The sequence below is a fragment of the Phyllobates terribilis genome, unplaced genomic scaffold (genome assembly GCF_046119375.1).
Source record: "Phyllobates terribilis strain yellow unplaced genomic scaffold, ASM4611937v1 Scaffold_1__5_contigs__length_1240528914, whole genome shotgun sequence".
Taxonomy (NCBI): domain Eukaryota; kingdom Metazoa; phylum Chordata; class Amphibia; order Anura; family Dendrobatidae; genus Phyllobates; species Phyllobates terribilis.
The window spans coordinates 382,834,017-382,854,997 of record NW_027362761.1 but is presented as its reverse complement, the minus strand read 5'-3'; the positions used below and the strand labels follow the sequence as shown (position 1 = coordinate 382,854,997).

The following is a 20,981-nucleotide window of genomic DNA, read 5'->3' as shown; positions in this document are numbered from 1 at the left end:
CCCTGCCCACACCACAGCTTTCTGTGTACATTGTATAGTAACAGAGTGCTGCCAATCAGTGCTGGGGGCGGGGTTGGACTAGGATGCACGTGGCCAGTTGTCCTGTAGTAATAATCTCCTAATGATTGTACTGAAACAGCAAAACACAGCCCAGTAACTGACACATCGCTGGAATCAGGGTCTCTCTCCCTACACTATGGTGCCCTCAGATTACATAGCAAAAACCTGCTGACAGAATATCTTACAAAAAAATGCTCCAAATCTTGAAAATATGAATAGTAAGTCTTTTTTTTTTACATAGAAAAGAATAGAAATAATATTTTTAGCGTTTTCTGACTACTTTTTTCAAATGGTTTTCAGAGCATACCAGTTCCACACCCACCTGAAAAAAAACGTTTTAACACATACTAAGCCAGCCATTATGCCAGTGTTTGTTAAGGAGTCTAAATCATTAGTATCCAAGGTTTAATTACTATTTCCTAGGTCTTATTATTGTAATATACAAGCATATTATATCAAATTATGTCTTTTGACTTTGATTCAATTTGATTCAGCCAACAAAGTGACTTTCTTTGCCAACAGATGATTAAAAAAGTTGATAAGCTAAATCCCCCTAGACAAAGCCAAGCAATTACCGTATTTTTCGGACTATAAGATGCACTGGACCATAAGACGCACCCCAAATTGTAGGGTGGAAAATAGGAAAAAAATAATTTTATATAAGATGGGGGTCCGTCTTATAGTCTGAATAGGTATCTTACCTGGGGGGGCGGTGGAGCTGGGGTCACAGGAGGCAGGGTCCTTCAGGAAGCCGGCGGAAGTGGAGGCATGCTGGTACCTGGTGGCTGGGGGCCTGGCGCTGGGGGCCTGGTGCCCTGGTACCTGGGGTGCTGGTGCGGGGGCCTGGGGTGTTGGTGCCTGGCCTGGGGTGTTGGTGCCTGGCCTGGGGTGCTGGTGCCTGGCCTGGGGTGCTGGTGCCAGAACAAGAGGTGAGGCGAGCCGGTATCTGGCTGGGGGCCTGGCCGGGTTCCAGGGCCGGTGTATTGCTCTGAGCGGAGTTTGCAGAGCAGAGTGAGCGGCTTCCGGTGGCCGCGGCCATGTTCCTTAAGATGTGCTCTACAGGAAAATGGCCGCCGACTCAGCAGAGCTCATGCGCCGGCCCCGGCGGCCATTTTCCTGTAGAGCACAGCTTCAGGAACATGGACGCGGCCACCGGAAGCCGCTCACTCTGCTCTGCAAACTCCGCTCACAGCAATACACCGGCCCTGGTACCCGGCCAGGCCCGGCCCCCAGCCAGGTACCGGCTCGCCTCACCTCTTCTTCCGCCGCTGCCCTGCGATCCCTCTCCACCACCACTGGTAAGTTGCGTTCGGACCATAAGATGCACCCCCCCATTTTCCTCCCAAATTTGGGGGGAAAAAGTGCGTCTTATGGTCCGAAAAATACGGTACATGGATTCATCACAAGGTATGTAATAAAAAACCTATGTTCCATACCTCGTATAAAATGCTACAAATTTTAATTCTTCAATATCTCCTTGAATGATGACATCATCAAATCCTTCCCCATTACCTGAAAAACAAGGTATTTTAATATGGACCTGTTTTATATATTGGTGTTGTAATACATTACTCATGGTTCCTGCTATTATGTGCAGCCTCAAACTTGATTGCAATGACCAGAGCTAATATAAAGCATTTAACTCTGCATATTATATCCACCTTTATAACCATTTTTGTTAGAGGTATAAAAAAAGAAAGCAACTTTGCAATTTATTTTTTATTTTAATAAAAAATATTAATTTGTCCTTTTTTTTCTACATCCCTATGAAGACATATGAATCTAAAATAACATGAAAGACAAACCCTGTGTAGTCTAAATTTGCAGTTATGCTTAGTCCCATCTATATTCTACTTTGGTAAATTAGCAAGAAGTACAAGGCTGATGGAAGAAAGTATAATTGCAGAATCAGACTACAAACAGTTTGTCCATTGCTAGTTTCCATGGAGACAGATATTTTTGAACAGGGGCAGTAGACAGAAAACAAAATTTTTTTCACCTGTACTGTAGCTAGCTAGCTAGCTAGCTAGCTAGCTAGATAGATAGATAGATAGATAGATAGATAGATAGATATTTTTTTTTTTTTTTTTTTAAGATCATATTATTTATATCAACATTAAAAATATAAATGTACAAAAACATCTTTATACCTGCATATCTTATGCTCTTCCCAAACATTGCAGTCCAAAGATAAGGAATTGTATTGATTTCTGTACCTTGCGCTAACATGTTCAGTGCTGCAATACGACCTGATGATAAGAGAGGGGAGAAGTCAGATTTAATGAGTAATTCTATAGTGAAAAATATAAAAATAAGAGGGTACAATTTTAATAAAAAAAAGTTTTTTTTTATTTCATTTATAATTTCATCAGAGGACCTAGGGTTATATATTGCTATTATTGTTGCCAAAGGACTTGAGCCCACCATTAGACTACTGCAATGTTGTCTCCAGACCCTGGAGGAGCAGGACAGTGCTGTAATGATAATGGACTTATTTAAGGAGCACAGAAGGCACAATATAAAAGGGAAAAGCAAGTACAATAAAAGGACACATGAAGGTAGACACAATATAAGAGGCAGATATAGGGTGATTCAGTCGCTTCTTTACCCGGAAAAATTGCTGTAACTTCTAAAAGAGACAATCTATCGTACTGAAATTTGGACTGTACATACCTTGGTTCATGAGAAACTGATGTTTTAAAGCAGGTGTTGAAAATGTCCACTGTTCGTATCCAAGCACACCGACACCTGTTCCATATTGTTGAATGTATTCCACATTACAGTCTGGGGTCATAGCCTGAATTTCTCTCTGTATGTTCTCTCACGGTGCCTGCAATGTTCGTGGCTTGTTACTGTACACCCGGCCTTTTAAATGGCCCCAAAGGAAAAAATCTGGTGGTGTTAAATCAGGCAATCTTGGTGGCCACATCAAAGAAGGCTTCACCTCCTAACTTCTATAGAAACTCACTTTGGCAACTCTTTAAGAACTGTTTTCCAACAAGTTTTCAGACTGAAAGCACGCTCCTCCTATGTGTACATTGTTAACAAATAAAGAAGGAATTCGGCAGGAGTGAAATTCAAGCACCATACAAACTACCGACGTGCAGAAAGGCGAACAGTTAGTCTATCTCATAGTGGAGACAACCGGCGGGGCGACAAGTTGGCAAAACCACTCGGCGCAAGGATGTTTCTCGTCGCTGCCACTGAGATTCATGGCACTCTCACTTCTCATGAACCAAAGTATGTACAGTCCAAATTTCAGTACAGTCGACCCTCTCTTTTAGAAGTTACAGCAATTTTTCAGGGTAAAGTAGCGAGTTAATCACCCTGTACAATACAAGAGGGAAAATAGAACAACACAGGAGATGCAAAATCTGGGGACAGTAACAGGAACAAGACTGGGGGTGATAGCAGGTTATCCGTAATTGAGATAAACTCTGATGAATGCCTAGCCCAGATGCAGGCAAGCAACTACTCATGGTCAGTTACTAAGATAAAATGATTTTTCTACTCTATGCGCCCATGTGTCCCCCTTATTGTGCTTGCTTTGCTCCCAATTCAGTCTCAGAGTAAAGACCTCGGCTAATTTATGAGACCAATCACATCTGCAAGTTGCAGACAAGACTGGTCCTGTGGACAACTCTGTGTGCTCCACCTTCACATAGCGTACAAATGCAGGAGCTGCCTGCTATATAAATGACCTAGGTTGATCGGTAAACCAGACCAGTCTTGCACATGCTGCAATTTTTTTTAAATGAGCTAGCACATAGGCTAGCATTGGGTCTGTGTGCTGTTGGTGTGGAAAACAAACTGAAAACACAAACCGAAGCAGGGAAACTTTTTAACTTCTTTAATCCATTGACTCGTAGCAATGAATCAGTAAAAAATAGATTAAACATGGATGGAAATCCCTTTTTTTTTTTGAACAATCATTTTTATTAAAGGTTTTAACATTTGACCAAAGCATGAGTACAAAGACTTCATATCAAAGCTTTACATGAATACTCAAAGATAGAAAATCCCCCCTACCCTTCTCCCCTCCCGAAATGCAGCAGTTTAGATAATGTATAACGTCCTCCAAATCTGATGTAAAACTCTCATCTACCCAAGCAACTCTATTTCGGTCTCAATATTATCCGTCCTATTGTCCATGTTTCATGGTTACAAGTGTCTCAGAACCACCCGACTAGACCTTCAGAATCTCCAAAGTGCCTTGAATGTCGTTTAATAGATACCACTCGGAATGAGCAAATGGCTGAACCAACCCAATGATTTCCTCTCGTGAGCATTTCCTTTCTAGGAACTGTCTCCACTTTTCAAAGAATTTCCCGGTCAGTTTAGTCTTATGCTTTTCTGCCTCCAATTTTTCTAAAAACATCAGTTGTTTTAGATTGGACAACACTTTCTTCACGGAGGGAGCCTTCTCCGATATCCAGTTTCGAAGAATGCATTTTTTTGCCAAAATTATAATACTGTGTATTAGAGTGTGTCTGCGCCCCAGTTGACCTATATCCTCCCCTTCAAACCCTTCTCCTCTGTAATGAAAAATCCAGAAGTATGGATCCAATGCCCAATGTCCCCCCGAGGTCCTCTTAACCAGGCTCCTAATACTCTTCCAAAAAATTTGGATTGTTTTACAACTCCATAACCCGTGAAACAAGTCAGTGCGATCTTCTTGACATTTCGGGCAGTTCCTCCGTCGACCTCTAGCCTCCCCTTGAATCGGGACATTGAACCCATAAATGGCCCTATGAATAATCCTAAATTGGGTATCTCTCCAAGCCTCATTAATCACGTTTTTTTTCATTGTTGCCCATCCTTGTAGAATCTGATCAGCTATGTCCGGGTCATTAAGCTGTTTCACCCAACCCTTGAAAATTGTCTGCTCACCTGTCGGGGATAGAGTTTCTCTCAATGTGCCGTAGATTCTTGATACATTCAGAGCATACAGATCACCCTCTTGTAATTTGTCTATAACATTTTTACATAACTCCTTCTCAATCGAGCACAATTCTTTCATAATCCAACCTTTAAACTGTAAGTATTGTATGCTTTGAAAGGGACTTAGATTAAATCGTTCCACCACTTCCCTCTCAGTCATCCATCTCTTTTCTGTCACATGCATGATATCTTTCATTTGTCTCACCCCTTTTTCCTTCAATTCCTGAAAGAGTTTATTTTCCTTTCCCAGCTTAAAATTCGGATATGCCCAAGGTTCCAGGTATTTGGACACTTTCCACGAAAGCCCCATCTTTTTCCGTACTGCTGTCCAAGTTAACAGCGTGTCGCAACATATTATGGAATTTCTAATTTTTGGGCTAATACACGACATAGGGGAATGTAGCAGCGAGGCCAGGGTCCAAGGACTACAGAACTCATCCTCTAATTTAATGTCCGAATGTCTCTCCGATCCCCTAAGCCAATCTATTGCGTGTCTGGTGAGGCAGGCTAAGTTGTATGCTCTGACATTAGGAGTGTTTAGCCCTCCCCGCTCAGGAGCTTGCATTAGAGTGTTTAAACTAATCCTAATTTTCTTTCCCTTCCACAAGAAAGATGTGAATGCTTTATGCAGTCTACAAATATCTTTGCGTTTAAGCAGTAAAGGAATTGTCTGTAAGGGGTATAGCAATCTTGGAAAGCACATCATTTTAATTAGGTGATTTCTTGCTAACAAGGGTAGTGGCAGACCATTCCAACCCTGCAACTGCTTCTCCATTTTGGATATTAGAGGCGAATAATTTAGGTTGTATACTGTATCTGCGGCGCGGCCCAGATGTACCACTAGATACTTAATGGATGTTTTCGCAACTGGGATCCCACACATGTCAGCTCGCCACTCCGTTTTCCTTTCATCATTAAGTAACAGAATTTCGCATTTCTTTTTATTAATTTAAAAGCCTGAAAAATCTCCAAATTTCTCCATTAAAATTAGCGTATTCCCTAAATCCTTTCTTGGGTCTTTCATAAATAAGATAATATCGTCGGCAAACAGTGCCGACTTTATCTCCCTACCACCTATTGGTATACCTTCAAAGCTGTCCCCACCATTTGGGACTCTTGAGAGCGGTTCTATAGCCATGTTGAATAGTAGAAGCGATAGCGGGCATCCTTGACGTGTCCCTTTCTTCAGAGGGAAGATGGCCGACAGAAACCCCGGCGTGTATATTCTCGCCTGGGGGTTGGAGTAGAGAACCTGAATGAAAGTGCGCATTGCCCCTCTCAAACCTATTCTATCCAGGACCTGATCCAGCCATGGCCACTGTATCTTGTCAAAAGCTTTTCCAGCATATAGCGTAACCATGGCTGGAAGGCCCCCTATCTGTCCCCCTCTCACCACATCCATAATCAACATGGCCTTCCTAATATTCGTTACGGCGGATCGTCTCTTCACGAAACCTACTTGGTGAGGCATAATTATTCTAGGCAAGACCACTGCTAACCGATAAGCCATGATCTTCGACAACATTTTTAGGTTTTGGTTAATAAGCGATATCGGTCGGTAATTGGAGGGATCATCTAAGTCTTTGGCGTTTTTTGGCAGTAGTTTTATGTAAGCCAAATTGGCATACTGTGATAATGCCTCTCTTCCCATTATTGTGTTAAACCAGCCCGTCAGCACCGGCGATACTTGTTCTCCTAGGGCCTTATAAAATTCTCCTACAAACCCGTCAGGTCCCGGGGCCTTGCCATTTCTGAGTCCCCAAATCACTTTCTTAACCTCCTCCACCGAGATCTCTGCATTCAAAAACTCTAGTTTCTGTGCAGTAAAACTTTGCATGTGTGTCTTCTTTAACTCCCCCCCCCCCTCCCCCTTCCTCTTGTTTTGCATCATACAGATTTCTATAGTAATCGCCCAGGATCTTACTTATCTCCCCAGGATCTGAAGTGGTGCCTCATGTTTTCTTATTCAGGCTAGGAATTAATGTCAGGGGTCTACGTCCAATTGCCAGATTAGCTAGCATCTTCCCTGCCTTGCCACCAAACCTATTTAGATCTACCTCTTGTTGTTCTTTAGTCATTTGTTCTTTTCTCTCCGCCCAAAGCTGAAACTCTTTTTTTGCTGTTATCCATCTCTCTCTTGTCAGGGTGGAGTGGTTCGCCAAGAATGCTGTGTATGCTTCCCTCAAAAGACCGCTGGTCTTAGTATATTGCTCATTTGTTTTTCTTTTGAACGTGGTCCCATACCCCACTAGGCGTCCTCTCAAAACTGTTTTAGCTGTTTCCCAGTATAGTTGGACATTTAATTCATGTTCTCTGTTAGTTTCTGCATACTCTACCCACCATTCCTTCAGTATCCTGTGAAAACTCTCCTCTCTAAGTAAAAACGTCGGGAACCGCCACAAGATATCTGTCTCCCTTTGACATCTAGCCTGTATCTTAGCACTGACTGGACTGTGGTCAGATATCACATCTTCAATCAGACTTTCATATGCTCTAGGAATCAGAGAGTCACTCATCTAGATTTGGTCAATACGCAACCAGCTATCATGTGGATGTGAGTAGTGGGTAAATTCCCGCTCACTTGGATGTTGTAACCTCCAGACGTCTTTTAGACCCAAACCCTCCCACGGCATGTCTTTATGTCCATCATTCTCTCCTATCATCAAAGTCTTTCCTGGTTTCTTTTTCCTATCTTCCCTGTGGCTAGGAACCCCATTAAAGTCCCCTCCGACTATTATGTGTGTTTCATTATCTTTAGCAATGTTTGTTTCCAATTGTCTAAAAAATTCCTCTTGTTTTGTGTTAGGTGCATATACATTATGTATGCTCAGAGTTCCTGATGGCCCTGTAATCACTAAATGTTGCCACCTTCCCTCCGAGTCATCTTGTAGAATAAGAGAGTGGTTAAAGTGCTTGCTCATAAGTATCAATGTGCCGGCTTTCCTCCCTTGTGCCGGAGATCCATATATTGAACCCACCCATGTTTTCTGCATCCTGAAAAAGTCTTTTCTCCCCAAGTGTGATTCCTGCAGTAAGGCTTTGTCTGTCTTCAGTTTCTTCAAATGTCTTAGAACCATTGCTCTCTTTCCCGGGGACCTGAGTCCTTTAACGTTCCATGATACTGTATGATCTTAACCATAGTCTAGTGGTATGTTGTTCTTATCTCAAAATTTCTGCGAGAGTTTTACAATCCTAATGTCTGACCTTTGATTGGTAATAGAGCTGCAGTTTTTCCCTCCCTCCCCCAAATATATCGACAACTTCCCCATAAACATAACTGTAATATTTTACATATCTTTTTGCAACTTCCATCATTTTGGCCACACAACCTGCATCCCATAGCCCCTTCATTCTTATTCTTGTATCTTTCTCCGAGTTCTGCCCTTTTCAGCCCCCTCCTCTTCCTCCCCCTCCCAATCTCTTATACTTTCAATTTCAGAAAGAAAAGGTTATACGATTTTTCTCGAGATTTGTCCAACGAAGAGCAACAGATCATGTTAAAAAAAAAAAAGAAAAGAAACATATATATATATTTCGTCCAGATTTCTTCCTTCTTCCTGCCGTCGAAGCTTAGTCAACACGTAGCAATGTCTTTATCTTTCCTGAATCTTCTTCAGGGGCCTTTATTTGATGCCTTGTGAGCTCCAACTGGCGATCTTTGTTCCCCAGGCCTGCCTCCGTCTGCATCTCTCTCGGCCTGCGATCTGTTCCTTAACTCTCTTGGACTGACGTCGTTCCCTCTTCTCGGTGTCTCCCCGGTTTTCTCTCTCTCCGATAGGTACAGTCTTTCTGCTTCTATGTGATCCTTGTAGAACTTGAAAGTACCATCTGGACCCTTCATCTTTAGTGTAGCGGGGTATAGAAGTTGAAAAAGTATCTTTTTATGGTATAGAGCCGTGCATACCCTGCTAAATGCCTTTCTTTTCTTCGTCACCTTCGCCGAGTAGTCTCCAAAGACCAGAATTTTGTGTCCATTGATTTGTAGTGTGCGGCGCCTTTCCCTGAATGCTTTTAGAATCTCTTTCTTGTGCTTATAATCCAAGTACTTGGCAATGGCCTGTCTGGGTCTTGGATATGGTACTTGTCTCTTATCGGAGTTGATATTGCCTCTCATTCCATCTTGATCTCTCAGAGGGCCTACACGGTGTGCTCTCTCTACTCGACAGTTATGTTTAATACCTAGTGCCTGAGGTAGCTCAACCTCGAAGATGTTGTCTAACTGCCACGCCGTTACTGATTCTGGGAGGCCCACAATTCTTAAACTGCTCCGCCTGGTGCGGTTTTCCAGGTCATCCATCTTGGTTCTGAGAATGTCTGTTAGATTGTTCAGGGCCCTTATTTTGTTTGACATAGACATTATTACATCCTCTGAGTGTGCTATTCGCTCTTCAGCCTCACGCATCCTATTGTCCTGCATCTCAAATCTAGCCTCCATCTTGGACAGGGGGGCTTGTATTGCTGAGGTTATGGTCTGTTTAATGTCCTGTGAAATACGTGCTGCGACTTCGCTGGCCATTTTGTCATAGTCTATGATGCACTCATGGGGTTTGTTCCCGATATTGACCTTGTGGCTAGTGCCTCTGCGTTTCCCTTTCCTATGCTCAGTACCTTCATCTGCCCATGCTGATAAGGCTGAATCAGTAGTGCTCTGGCTGCGTTCTCCCTGCCAGGCACTTTCTGCATGAGGGGTTTGCTCCTCCCCCCACTCTGCACCGAAGGCCACGTCGTTATCTCCCTCATAGTCTTCCATGGTGCCCTCTGCTAGGCTGTCCCCTGCTGCTATGCATGACTCCCGTGTTGCATCCAGGACTTTCCTTTTATCTCCTCTCTGTCTCTCTTGCCCGCTGTCTGTTTCTCCCCCTTCCTGCCGCAATCCTCTCTGTTCTCCAGCAGCATCTCTCCTGAACTAGTCGCTGTGATGGCGGGGTTTGCGGGAGCTGATTTCCTACACCACTGCAGCGGCCAGGGCAGGAACCGGAAGTCTTTACCGGAAATCCCTTTTAATGGATCCTTTATTGGTTGAGTCTAATCCACAAAATGGTCTGAGCCTCAAGGACCAGACACAATGATCTGCTTTTAAAATTTATGTGTGTATGTATATCGCGGCAAGAGACAGTAGCCGCAGGCGAGGCACTATTCATTAATATTCACTATTATTTTAATGATATGTAACACTATTTCTCTGAATCCTGATATATAATTACTAACAAAACATATTTTTCCACCTTTAAACCATCACTAGATGAATTCTTTTTTTCTCTTTTTCTTATCTAAATAACCTCAATGTTTTCTTGCAGACATTCTACACCAAGCACAACTTTGATAATCAGTACATAGTCTATAACGCTTAGTAAGATTATTCCAAGATCATATTTATTTCCATTAGAAGCCAGTTTGTATGATGCCACAATTGATTTGGTTCACTAACATATATTTAGAAATTATTGGAAGTAGCAAAACTTGTCAACGTAAAGCGGCTTTAACACTGTGTCTACACACTGGGAAAATCTCCCAACCCATTAAATCACTTTTGAGGGTTTTCCAATATATAAACCCCTCAAAGTTACTTCAAAACTGAATAGGTTCCTAAAAAAATTACTTTTGTAAAGTACCTTGAAAAAATTGCTGTTAACGCTTCAAATATTCTAGCAAAATAAAGTGACATTTAAAAAATGATACTGATGTAAAGTAGATATACCATAAATGGAATTTATTAACTTTTTCTGTAGTATGACTATCTAAATTCAAAGATTCAAAAGTGCATTATTTTATAATTTTTGTCATAAATAAACGCAAAACATATCAACTTAAATTTATCATTAACATGAAGTACAACATGTCACGAAAAACACAGTCTCAGAATCACTGAGATATGTTACTACATGCCAGTTATTACCACATAAAGTGACACATCAGATTTGAAAAATGTGGCCTGGTCAATCAACTAAGGTGGTAAAGTCCATTTTATGCAGCGGGCAGGCCAAAATGTCTGGTCTCGGTATTCTCATATACTTGAGTTAAACACAAGAAACTTACATTTGCATAAGCTCTGAGTTGCTATATTCTCTCGTTATATGGCTCCTAGATGCTTGAGTTGGAGATCATTTTAATACACTATAGTTATGATTACCTTGCATGTGTGCCATCTGCCAGTGAGGAACATTAACTTTTTTGTTATTTCGGAAAGCCAATGGGAAAGTTACAACATCCCCTGCAGCGAAGACACCGGGAATATTGGTCTGCATCATCTAGAGGAAAAGGAAATGATTTTCTATAATGTCATTATGCGTCATATCATATAGGAATTAAAGGAGTTGTCCGGGACTATTTTATTTTTCCTCATGGGGCTAACTACCTGCCTCATCTATCCAGCATTGACTCAGAGCAATCACAGATGGTTCCTTCCCATGATTCTGCTGCTTCACATCAACAGAGCAGCTCTTCCTCTTCCTGGCTGCTCTGTCAGCGAAGTGTGACTGCTGACGTTATGCTGATTGACAGCCGGCTCCTCGCAGTTAGGCAGCGGGGAGCCGGCTGTCAATCACCATGACATTGAAAAGCACTCCCTGTCAACAGAGCAGAGCGGAAGAGAAGCAGCTGCTCTGTTGATGTGATGTCACTGGAAGTCGCAGAATCGCCAGCAGTAACGGTCTGTGATCACTCTGTGCTGGCAGAGATCAGCGCTGGGTACAAAAGGCAGGTAGTTAGCAACTAGCTGATTTTCAGTTCCTAGGCCCATAACAGAAAGATAAAATAGTCCCGGATAACCCTGTTAATTAGTTTTAACTTCTTCTGCAATAAGTAATACCTTCTTTGGCACAAATATACACTACAGACTTAGAGTGGAATTGATGTACAATGCTTCATCTTTATGATATCAGAGCTGGAGGAAAAGTTAGGATCGTAGGAACAAAAGATCAAAAGTGGTATTTCTAAGGAATACATTTTCGTATTCTAGGCCATATTAATAGGAATGTGTTGTTAGAAAATGACTTGCTAAGAACTAATTTGGCATGCTAAACAAATTTTAAAATTTTTGGTGATGTTTTGCTAATTTTCCATATCATTATCGATGAAACTTGTGTAAAAACTTTTTACACTGAAGATCACAAAGGGCTGACACTTGGAAAGATCACTTCTCAAAAGTCATTTCATTTTCATTACAGGCCAAGTTATCATGAAACATAACACTTATAGGACTACATCTTCCAAAATAGGTGATGGACACTCCTTTCTCCTCTGCAAAGTGACCACTCCACAGGTCACACAGAGCATGACTAAAAAAGATCCCATAGGATCCCATAGGCTGGCATTAGATACATGGTCTGTTATGTCACTGTAAGCTTTCTTCAGATACTTACAATGAAATTTGTATAGTTTTGTTTCAGTGATCAGAGCACAGCAGCATGAGTAGTACACTGCTATGCTCTGAACATGGAGGCGGTGGGGAGCGGTGATCAGTAGCCTATTATCATACTGCTAATTCTAGGCTGTGAACAACGCTCGCCGCCGCAGATACTCAACTCATCCCAGGCCTCCACATCCCGGCACTTCCTGTCGCTTGCACTGAGCGGTGACAGGGGGAAACAGTAGGAAACTGGAACTTACAGCTTAACTGTGGGTTACAACAAAATGGCGCGGATCTCCTCCCACAGCTGAGACCTGGACAGCCCAGGGGGCATACCCAGGTCACAACTTGAGGCAGCCAGAGTCTAGGAGATGTGGTCGGAGAGCAACTGCAGACTGCTATGTACAGGGGCTGCCGTATTTGAGGTGTGTAAGTGTCATGCTCAGACACTTACACACCAGCAAATGCAAATGGCAATCCCCAGTGGCTGAAGAAAATGAATTTAATTTTGTATTAAAAATAATTGATTATGTAATTAATAATTATTAATACAAAACGAAAACTCACGACATCTTCATGTTAAAAAAAAACAAAAATCCTGTGCTTTCCTCACCTTCCTCGAGTCTAGCACCAAGTCTCCACCACTGCTATGGCATCTGTAGTTTGTCTATAGCGCTGACATCACATCGTCAGCGCTGCAGTCAATCACTAAGCTCAGCGGATCAGCTGGTGTAGACAGTTAAAGTCACTGAGGTTATTGATTAGCTACAGCTCTGGAGTCAAACAAGAAAGGCCGATGCAGAGGCTGAGACTCTCCCCAAGGAGAGTGAGTAAAGCGCAGTTTGATTTTTTTACAACAAACTTCACCTGGAGATAGAACTTTTCTGAAAGTGGATAAACTATTTAATCACAAATAAGTCTTAAAATGCAGCTTTACCTTGTTAACTGGGATGTATCCTTTGGAATCAATGGTAATGCCGCTCTGTTTTAGAAAACCTGTAGCTGGACTTGCTCCTAAAATAAAGGTAAATTTTGCAATTAGGTTATTCTTTTAACTGAAGCTACCACACACAACATTAACAGTTGCATTCTCTGTAGGAACAGCAAGTTGTTTTTCATAAAGAAAAAGAAAAAAAAAGAGGTATGTATTGATTTTTTTAATACTGTATTTCTCTGTAAGTAAAAGAGCAATAAAAACATTATGCCAATTTGTAGTATCCGGGGGTATGGCAAAAATCTCTTTTTTAAGGCATATATTGATTGCATGATCGGTTTCAGTACAGTCATGGCCAAAAGTTTTAAGCCTGACACAAATTTTGTGTTTCACATAGTTTGCTGCTTCAAGGTTTTTAGATCTTTTACGCAGATATTTTTATGGTTACTGAAGTACTATTATAACAATTTCATACGTTTTTAAACCTTTCTTTACAAATACATCAAGTTTATGCAAAAACTCAATATATACAGTGTTGACCCTTATTTTTCAAGACTTCTGCAATTCATCCTGGCATGCAGGATATCAGATCCTGGGCCAAATCCTGACTGATGGTAACCTGTTATGGCCTAATTAACACTTGGAGTTTATCACAATTTCTGTGTTTTTGTTTGTCCGCGGACTCTTTGAGAGTTGACCACAAGTTCTCATTGGTATTAAGATTTGGGGAGTTTCCTTAGGAGTTCGCCTTAAGACATGGTGCTTCATCATGCTGGAAGCATTGTTCATCAACAAATTGTTCCTGGATCATTGGGAAAAGTTGCTTTTGGAGGATGTTTAGATACCATTCTTTATTCATGGCAGTGTTCTTAAGCTAAATTGTGAGTTGGCACTTTCTGGCATCATGAAGCCGTCTTAAAAGTAGTTGAACCTCTTTCTTTGATGTTCTTGATGATAAATGGTTGATTTAAGGGCAATCACAAAAACAACAATGTTCTTGCCTTTTAATCCCTTTTGATGCAAATAAATGATGATTGCACAGGTTTCCTCAAAGGTAAACATGGTTAACAGAAGAAGACAGTGATTTTAGCACCAGCCCTCATTTAAAGAAACTAACCTGCTCCTATAATTCAATCAGCATTAAAAAGTGGAGTACAGTGGTTCAGAATCCGTGCTGCCCACAAGGTTTTGAAAACCTTGAAACGCGATGAAAAAATAAACCGCATTCATGCTTCACCTTCCGGTGTGATCACATATTTGAACCAGTGGGCAGCGCGGATTCTGAACCACCGTACTCCACTTTTTACTGCAACATATCTCCGTACTGGCCCAACCCATCAGGTGAGAATACCTATAACATTTTACACCACTTCGTTATCAGATAAGACCCTATTTGCCCTTTCTGTCCTTCCAGTTTTTCTAGTCTGCTTCAATTCAATCATCATCACAGACTGGTGTCAGCTACCTTGTCCTCATTAGTACTTTCTCCTGAACTAACGAAAAGATCACTGAAATTATGTAAGCAAGCCATTTAGTGGTAGGGCTGAAATTCAGTGAAAAACAAGGTTTTTGGTGATTAAAGAAGCACTCTCAAGATTTTTTTTTATTCCCTAGACATGTTCAATGTAATGCAGTGCAATTACAAAAAAAAAAAACTTACCGATCAATGTTCTTAGCTGGTTTCTTCCTACCAACCTGATCCTGTTCTCACTCATGTGACTGAAATTCCGGCTCGCTGTATCACACAGGGGTTTAAGTGTGATGCAGAAGTCACTTTTACAATGTAAGCCTATGGACCGTCATAGTAAGGCTCCATAGGTTTATATTGTAAAAGTGACCGCTGGGTCACACAAACCTCACTGTGATCCAGCTAGTCACATGAGTGAGAAGAAGAGCGGCACTGGAAATGGGGGAAGATTGTGATCAGTGAGTATTTTTTTGCACTTAAAATATATTACATATACATTTAGACGGGTTTAAGGCTGCGTGCCCACGATCCGTAATGGCAGCGTTTTGACAAAGCTCACCTCTGCTGTGTCCAAAATGTTGCATTCTATATTAGAAGCACAGTGGATGGGATTTATAGAAATCCCATGCTCACTATACTTCTTTTTGACGCCGAGTAAACTCACCGGCGCCGCGGCTTTAGGAGCCACAAGATGGCAACAGAAATTTCCCCAATAGAATGTATTGGATGCAGTAACTCCGCATGTGTTCAATGAACACATGCAGATCCCCTGCGTGATTGGACGCAGCAAAAATACGCCTCATCGTGGGCACATAGCCTAAGAAGTAACAAATTCTTGGGAGTGTTTATTTAAGTTAATTTGCAGTAGAAGGGATAACTTTCTAATTTTTTGCAATTCATCTGATCACTCTTCACAACAATCTTGAGTTAATTCAAACTGCCACTACAAAAACTGAAGCAGCAAAGTTTGTGAAAACCCAAATTTGTTTTAGTCTCATAGCTTTTGGCCACAACTGTATATTTTGCATATACAGTTATGTCCAGAAATATTTGGACAGTGACACAAGTTTTGGCATTTTAGTTGTTTACCAAAACATATTCAAGATACAGTTATAATCAACATGGGCTTATAGTTCAGACTCTCCACTTTAATTTGAGGATATTCACATCCTAATTGTTGGAAGGGTTTAAGCTCTTTAATATGTAGCTGCCTCTGCTTAAAGGGACCAAAGGTAATTGGGCAATTATTTCAAAAGCTCTTTAATGGGCTGAATGCACTGTTCCCTTGTTTATCCGTCATCAATTAAGCAGGTAAAAGGTCTGGAGCTGATTCCAGATGTGGCATTTGCATGTGGAAGCTGATGCTGTGAACCCACAACATGCAGTCAAAGCAGTCAAAGTAGCTCTCAATGTAAGAGAAACAGACCATCATTATGCTGAAAAAAGAAGAAATCCATGAGATAGATAGCAGAAATGTTGGAAGTGGCCAAATCAACAGTTTGGTACAGCTTGGAAACTCAAAAAGGCCTGAACCTCTACAGAAGACAAAAATGGTGGATGATTGCAGAATCATTTCCATGCTGAAGAAAAACCCCATCACAGTATCCACCAAAGTGAAGAACACTCTCCAGAAAGTAGGTGTTCCAGTATCTAAATCTACAATAAAGAGAAGACTTTATGAGAGCAAATACTGAGCATTGACCACAAGGTGCAAATCATTAATCAACCTCAAAAATAGAAAGACCAGATTAGACTTTGCCAAAAAACATCTAAAGAAGCCAGTCCAGTTCTGGAAAAGCATTTTTTGGACAGATGAAACTAAGGTGAACCTGTACCAGAATGATGGGAAGAAGAAAGTATGGAGAAGGCTTGGAACGGCCCATGATCCAAAGCACACCAGATCCTCTGTAAAACATGGTGGAGGAGTGTGATGGCATGGGCATGCATGGCTTCCAATGGCACTGGTCACTAGTGTTTATTGATGATTTGACTGAAGACAGAAGCAGCCGGATGAATTCTGAAGTGTACAGGGCGATACTTTCTGATTAGATTCAACCAAATGCAGCAAGGTTGATTGGACAGAGCTTCACAGAATGACCATTTATTTATTTAGTAATTTTACTCACTTATATGGTGCCATTAATTCCACAGCGCTTCACAGACATTATTGGCACTGTCCCCATTGGGGCTCACAATCTAAATTCCCTTTAAGTATGTCTTTGGAGTGTGGGAGGAAATCAGAGAACCCGGAGGTAACCCACACAAACACAGGGAGAACATACAAACTCCTTGCAGATGTTGTCCTTGGTGGGATTTGAACCCAAGACCCCAGCGCTGCAAGGCTGCAGTACTAACCACTGAGCCACCATGCTGCCCTTGACCCAAAAAAATGCCCCAAAACATAATGCGAAAGCAACCCAGGAATTTTTTAAGGCAAAGAAGTGGAATATTTGGCAATGGCCAAGTCAATCACTAGATTTCAACCCCATCAAGCAGCATTTCACATGCTTAAGACAAAACTTAAGACAGAAAGACCCATACACAAGCAACAACTGAAGTCAGCTGCAGTAAAGGCCTGGCAAAGCATCAGAAAGGAGGAAACCGAGCATTTGGTGATGTCCATGGCTTCCAGACTTCGAGCAGTCATTGCCTGCAAACGATTTTCTACAAAGTATTAAAAATGAACATTTTATTTATGGTAAAGTTAATTTGTCCAATTACTTTTGAGCTCCTGAAATGAGGAGGCTTCATCAAAAAATGGCTGCAATTGCTAAATGTTTCACAGGATATTTTTGTTCAACCCCTTTAATTAAATTTGAAAGTCTACACTTCAATTGTATCTCAGTTGTTTCACTTGAAATAAAAAATAGTGTCATGAAGATTCAGTCACTGTCCAAATATTTCTGGACCTTATTGTATGTCCACATCTTACCCAGTACATACAAGTTCCAGAGTCTACATTGATTTCTGTTGAACACAATTGTAGGGATAAGCCTGTTACTTCCCTATTCACCTGCGCTCTGCAGTCACTCTCAGCTGTAAAAGTTTAGCAAAAAGAGTCAAAACTGCTTGTTTGGTTTGAGAATCTGTGGTCAGGCCAACATATGATCAATAAAATATGTCGCTATGCATTTGCTTGAATTAGTCCTAAATTCACTAAATAGAAAGATTATTATTTTAATTGATACAGTTCAGTGCCATTACGTTCTACTCATTGTACATCTTACCTATTCCAATGACACAAACATCAGCTCGTAGAACCTTCCCACTTTTCAGCACCACTTCTTTTAGCTGAAATGCATAACATTGTACATGTCATGCCATGGAGAATAAAAAGACAAAATGACACAGCAAGGCCCTGATTTATCAGATAGTTTTTGCTAAAATTGTGTGTAAAATAGTTTTAAATATGGCAAAAAAAAGGGAGGAGCTTAACAGGAGGATCGTGTTGTGCCCGGTTGACAAATTTATCATAATTTTTACCACAAAAGTTACAAAAATTATGACATAAATATACACCAGTCCCTGAGTGAATTTTGTGCATCTTACTCCAGTGCACTGTTCATCAAAACTGACTTGGGGCCAAATAATTTTAGTAAAACTATAGTTATAATTTTCTGTACCTTCCACTATATTTGAGTATTGATTTCTAAATAGTGTAATTTTTTTTTAAAGGGAATCTGTCACCAGGTTTCTGCTATTTAATCTGAAAGAAACATAATGTAGGGGCAGAGACTCTGATTTCAGCCATGTGTCACTTGCTGGTCTGCATGTTGTCATTTTGATACAATCCCTGTTTTCTCTGGTGCAGATACCGCAGTACTCAGAATGCTGAGCCCTTTATAACCCCGCCCACACCACTGATTGTCAGCTTTCTGTGTATACTGTGCCTTGGCAGAAAGCGGTGGGGCGTGTTTACACAGAGCAGATGACTAGGAAGCCTGAAACACTTAGTCCTGTAGTGATAATCTGCTGAGAAAACACAGATTTTATTGAAACAGCAACACGCAGCCTAGTAAGTGACACATCAATAGACTCAGGCACTCAGCCCTTACACCATGCTGCACTCAGATTACATAGTGAAAACCTGTTGACAGATTCCCGTTAATGGAAGAAGAAAAAAAACAGCACTGACAACTTCAAAGTCTGAATGAATTAAGACAAAATCTGTAATGAAAAGAACTGTGGCCTTTTCCATCACATGCTGTATTTGGCTATGTTGACACTTGTTACTCTTGGCCTCTGAGCTTGTACAGGGAATCATCATCAGTATATATTTTTTTCAACAGTATAGTCCACTACATCTTTGGCTGGAGAAGGACTCTACAAAGAACATAATTTCTATAATAAGGCTATGTGCACACTGTGTGTTTTTGGTGCGTTTTCAGTGCGTTTTTGCCGTGCGGAAATAGGCCAAAAACGCTAGGGAATCCTTGTGCCGGCTAATGTAATGGCAATCCTGAAGTGATGTGCACATGATATGGAAGTTTCTTGTGAGAATTGTCACTGCATTTAAATCTGCAGCATGTCAATTCTTTGTGCGTTTTTTCAGCATTTTTCACCCATTGACTTCAGTTAAGTCAGTCAAATCTGCAGCAAAATTCAGGTATGAAAATATTTGCGGATTTGCTGTGGATTTTTGCTGCATTTTTGACTGACTCAATTCAAGTCAATTAGTCAAAAAAGAGGCAAAAACACACAAAGAATTGCCCGCGGGAGACTACTTCACCTATCATCCTATGGCTGCTCCTGCTGATAACAGTGGGAGCAGGCGCAGCTGAGGGGAGAAGTAATCTCCTTAGCCGGCGTCTGTGCTCTGTGTAAAAAAAAACACTTCATACCTTCATACTCACCTACCGCCGTCAACACGAGTGTCCCACGGCAATCCAATCACCGGGCAGCACTCTATACACTGACAGAAGCACGATCACTCCCGGCAGTGTTTAGCGAAGAGGTGCCGGGACAGAGGTGACTGGAGTTCAATCAGCTGAGAGCTCCGGTGACCTCACTTATGGCACCAGTGCTGCGTGAGTACTGAACTTATCAGCTGATTGAACTCAAGTGACCTCACTCCAGGCGGCTCAGCGCTATACACTCCGGTCAGTGTATAGAGTGCTATCCGCTAGAACAGTCACACCAGATCATCGTGGGACACTGGATTATGTCATCACAGCGGACAGGTGAGGGATATGGTTGTTCTTTATTTTTGTTTTTTTACAGGTGACAGTTGCTTTAGCGGAATGGGTGTTAGGTGAGTATACAGTGTATTTTATCTTTAAATAAATGATTAAAACTGTGTGTAATTTTTGTTTAAAATAAAAGACTTTATTCTGACTGTGTCTTTATTTCAAAAACTTTACTATGGGGTTAGTAATGGGGGGCATCTTATAGATGCCCTCCATTACTAACCTGGGCTTCATGTCAGCTGCCAGTACAAGGCTGACATGAACCCAGACCGTGTTACCCTAGTTGCTACCACACCAGGGCAAGTGGGAAGAGTGAAAGCTAAGCCCAGATTTGGCGCATCTTATGGATGTGCCATTTCTGGGGCCGCTGAGAGCTGATATTATCAGCCTCGGAGGGGGCCAGGATCCATGGCCCCTTCCCTGACTATTAATATCAGCACGCAGCTGTCTGCCTAACCTTTGCTGGCTAGATTTTATAGGGGAACCCTACATCAATTTATTTCTGGGGTCCCTTTGTAATCTAGCCAGTGAAGGCTAAGCAAACAGCTGTGGGCTGTTATTAATAGCCAGGGAACATTTTTGGCTAATGGCCCCTTCCCTGGCTAGTAATATCAGCCCCAAGTGGTTGGCTTTCCCTCTGCTGGTTATGAAAATTACGTGGGAGACATTTTTTTAAATTTAAGGGCATATTTTTGCTATGTCCAAAATGCTGTGTTCTATTGAACGCAGTTTAATCTGTATGTGTTCACTGAACCATGTGGATTTACTGCATTCAGTACATTCTAGTGGTTAAAGAGAATTTGACATGCTGTGGTCCTGAAAGACGTGCCACATGTCAGTGTCTGCGGGTGATCTGCAGCCTCAGATGCATGCATAGTGGACATGGGATTTCTGAAAATACGATCCACTATGCTATAACATCTGGCCACTGCAGGTTTGACGCTGCATAAATACGCAGAATCAAACCCGCAACATTTCCTGATCATGGCAAGTACCCAAACTCACCCACAGCATGTCAATTTCTGTAGCAGAAACGTTAGTCTC

The 20,981-nt window shown here is 41.5% G+C and overlaps 1 protein-coding gene across 5 annotated transcripts in view; it reads right to left on the bottom strand.

Annotated features, from left to right (window-relative positions):
* AIFM3 (AIF family member 3) overlaps nt 1-20,981 on the bottom strand; it is a 172,050-nt gene that overhangs the window by 27,488 nt on the left and 123,581 nt on the right. For all 5 annotated transcript variants that reach the window (XM_073676459.1, XM_073676464.1, XM_073676471.1 and 2 more), the window contains exons 14-18: nt 17,979-18,042; nt 13,287-13,363; nt 11,132-11,249; nt 2,211-2,309; nt 1,497-1,572 (exon numbers count right to left, since the gene is read on the bottom strand). In XM_073676459.1, coding sequence (XP_073532560.1) covers nt 1,497-1,572; nt 2,211-2,309; nt 11,132-11,249; nt 13,287-13,363; nt 17,979-18,042 — 434 coding nt within the window. The remainder of the gene's footprint in view (nt 1-1,496; nt 1,573-2,210; nt 2,310-11,131; nt 11,250-13,286; nt 13,364-17,978; nt 18,043-20,981) is intronic.